The 3621-nt window shown below is 43.4% G+C and overlaps 1 protein-coding gene across 1 annotated transcript; it reads left to right on the forward strand.

Annotated features, from left to right (window-relative positions):
* The first annotated feature begins 1903 nt into the window (after nt 1-1903).
* Nucleotides 1904-3258, forward strand: LOC115310136. The gene has a single exon (XM_029968405.4). The coding sequence runs from the start codon at nt 2086-2088 to the stop codon at nt 3256-3258; it is 1173 nt and encodes a 390-aa protein (XP_029824265.3). The 5' UTR covers nt 1904-2085.
* The last annotated feature ends 363 nt before the right edge of the window (nt 3259-3621 follow it).

Consider the following 3621-nt stretch of genomic DNA (forward strand, 5'->3'; position numbering starts at 1 on the left):
TTCAGAAGAACATGAGACCGATGTTGCCTTGGAACCTTTCCTGGCTGATTTTGAAATTTGTGTAAGCCATGCTTGCGGCACCTCAGCAGGATGCTTTCTGTTCCTGAAGAATGCTAGAGACTTTTCCTCCATCTCCCTGACCATTGATCAGGAGGGGCGCTTCATTTCCTGTGACTTAAAGTATGACGGCGAGGATTGGCGGTTTATGTGTGTGTATGCGCCTAATACAGTATCGGCTAGGAATGTGTTTGTTTCTTTCGTAGCTCACCATTTGGTAACAGGAATATTATTCTTTTTGGAGATTTCAACTGTGTATGCCATATCCGAGACCGTTCGCAGCCAACGTCAAGGTATGATTCAAGCGCAACTGTGCTGGGATCAATCGTTGCAGACAACAATCTTGTAGACATTGGTGACCACAAAAATGGAGACTTGCATTACACACATTTTCAAAATTCAGCACATGCTCGCCTTGACAGAATTTACGTTCGCGGAGAATTATTCGCTAAAATTAGTGATTATAATGTAAAACCTATTTTCTTTTCTGATCACTGTCTGGTGTCAACATGTATTGGGGAGAGAAAACTGTCATCTTTTCGCCCCCAATGGAAACTTTGGAAATTTAATGTCACACTCTTATCAGAGAAACGTTTCTTTATTCGCATTCCGGATATTCTCTCATCTGCGCTATGTCTCCCGATGCTTTCCATCTTTGCTAAGTGGGATATGTTTAAACAAGACGTAAAGAACTGGGCTATAGACTATTCTAGTCTTCTTGCGTTTGAACGAAAGGAAGACCGACGAATACTGCTTAACACACTTACTACATTATATAAGCTCGAATCTTTGCGTCCAGGAACTTACACAGAGGACATTAATATAACCAAAGCACAGCTACAGCGATATGATGCAGAGAAGTACAGAGGAGCAGTCATTCGTTCGCGATCGGAGAGGTTTCTGCTAAAGGAACCCCCTTCGCGGCGATCTTTAAATGACGAAAGACAGTACGCGCTATCAAAACAAATCCTAGCGATTGACCACGAGGGCACTTCCGTGTCTGATACCCCCGGCATCTTAGACGTCTTTCTTGAACATTACAACAACCTCTTTGGTAAAATAATACCAACAGGAGACGAGACAGGCGCAGAAGAGTTGCTTTCACTTTTACCAGTCTTACCAGAGGAAGAAAGAACTATGATAGACGGTGACCTAACATTAGAAGAAGTGCAAAATGCCATAAACGCACTACCCGCGAACAAGACACCTGGTCCTGATGGTCTGGGTGCAGAGTTCTATAAAACATTTATTGACTTATTAGCTCCAATGCTGCTTGATGTATTCCGCGTCGGATATAAAGAAAAAATGCTTCCGCCTACCTTTTACCAATTACATACTGTCTTAATACCAAAGAGCAAAGACGAAGCAGTGTTGAGAAAAGCTACAGGCTACAGACCAATATCATTATGTAACGTTGACTACAAAATATTAGCAAAATTACTCACCGAAAGAATTCACGTGGTAGCTCACAACTTAATTGGAGAACACCAGACTTGCGGAATACGGGAGAGAACTATTCAGACTAATGTGCACATTGCCAGGTCTGTACTCGACTGTGTGACTGAAGGCAATGACCAAGTTGCATTAGTACAAATCGATCTTTCAAAGGCCTTCGATAGAGTCAGCCATTCATTTTTGTTTCAAGTCCTTGCCCACCTCAATATCGGAGACACCATCCTCTCCGGCGTTAAATTATGTTACAAGGACTGCTCCACCAGGATCATAGTTAGTAACACTTTCTCCGATCCAATTGCTATTAGGTCTTCAGTAAGACAAGGATGTCCTCTATCTCCTCTTCTATTTGCCTTATACTTGGAACCGCTTTGCCTAAGCGTGCTGTCAAACCTCAATATTCGTGGGTACCAATATTGTTTCTCCGAAGTGAAGTTGTTGGCTTATGCCGACGACGTTGCCATTTTTTGTGCCGACAAAGACAGTGTAGAAGAAGCTCTACGCGTAACGCAGAAATTTTGCACAGTCACCGGTGCGTCGGTCAATAATGACAAGTCCAGCGGATTTTGGCTAGGCATGTGGGGAACAACACCATCCAAATTTGCAGGGATCCACTGGAATCAGCCATCAATAAAATACCTTGGCGTACCCCTAGACCAGGCCAGGAACAGTGGGCTATATTGGACGTCAGTTGCCACAAACATTAAACGGAAAATAGATGCCTGGAGGGTGCGAAACCTTTCCATTTTTACTAAGGCTGCTGTGTGCAATATTTTCCTTACGTCTAAACTTATGTACGTGTTACAAGTCCTCCAATGTGCCCGCCCACGTATACAAGCGTTCCATCGAGTTTTCGCGACTTTCATTTGGAGTTCCTCGTGGGAACGGATGAGGCGAGACAATTTATTCCTCCCCCTTGAGTGTGGGGGGTTGGGTCTTGCCCACTTATTTGTCCGTCAACTTGTATCTAGATTATTTTTCTTTAGGAATATCAGACATCCGCTACTGGCCACGCTAGTTCAGACAAAGCTTGCGTCGCATTTGCCCTTTTTGATAGTTTCAACGACGGATGACGTTTCGTGTGTTCTAAGAGGATTTTGGAAAGAAGTTGTAGACACGTTGTTGTTTTTAAATGTCCGGTTTTCTTTGGAATACTTGTTTAGTGTTTCTAGAAAATGTTTGTCTCAGGCCTTAGTTGAAAATTTTTTCCCACTACCGATTTATAGATCAAGGTTTAATGACAGCCCTGGACAGGATGTTTTGAAAAGAGTTAAAAAGATGTGTGTATCGCCTACTGCAAAAACATTTTTCTTTCAATTACACACTTCCACACTTCCGGTTAAAGCGTGGCTACAGGAAAGAGGGTTTTTCGTTCCATGGTCTATTAACTGTCGATTATGCAACAAACCGGAAACCATTGAACACTGCTTCATATACTGTAATGACGCAGTGTACTTTTGGGACGTTCTCCAACGAACACTGAAAAAGGATATCGACTTCACAGAACACAGTATACGATTTCTCCCCGTTGAACAACATGGAGTTGTCCCTTACGATTTATTTATGCTTCTTGGGCTGCATAGCTTGTGGAAGTGCCGAATGATCGACAGAAATGCCGAACAGCCCCGTACGACCAGATCTCTTTTCATTGAAGAGGTAGCGAAAGTGCGAAGTGTGTACGAGGCCCGCCCACCGGTGCCAGATTGGTTTAGTCTCTTTGATGCGTGCTTAAACCTACCGCACTTTTAAATTGTGTAAATATGTAAATATCGCTGTTTATGCGTTGGGTGAATGGTGAATTCTAGCCAATGTAACCTTTTACCTTGTACAGAACTACTAAAGATGTGTGTTTGTCGCCCCACGTGATTCACGTGCGCGTGTGTGAGATTCTGGTGACTGGTGGCCTGTGCCTGTGCTCCATGGGTTAGCATGTGTGGGTGGGACTCTACGTGCCATGTTGTGTGAGGTGGACTGTGACTTTTGGACCTTTTGTGTTATTTGTGTGTGTACTGTTGGACTTGGCGGAGTAGCTATTAGTGAACTTCCATTTATTAAAGAAAAAAAAAAAAGGCGGAGTGGTGTAGAGGTTAGCACACCCGACGGGACATTGGG

This window comes from Ixodes scapularis, unplaced genomic scaffold, assembly GCF_016920785.2.
Source record: "Ixodes scapularis isolate PalLabHiFi unplaced genomic scaffold, ASM1692078v2 ptg000178l_1__unscaffolded, whole genome shotgun sequence".
Taxonomy (NCBI): Eukaryota; Metazoa; Arthropoda; class Arachnida; order Ixodida; family Ixodidae; genus Ixodes; species Ixodes scapularis.

Bases quoted from the DNA above. Each gene is read 5' to 3' on its own strand.
- LOC115310136 (XM_029968405.4), top strand. From the start codon at position 2,086: ATGTGGGGAACAACACCATCCAAATTTGCAGGGATCCACTGGAATCAG.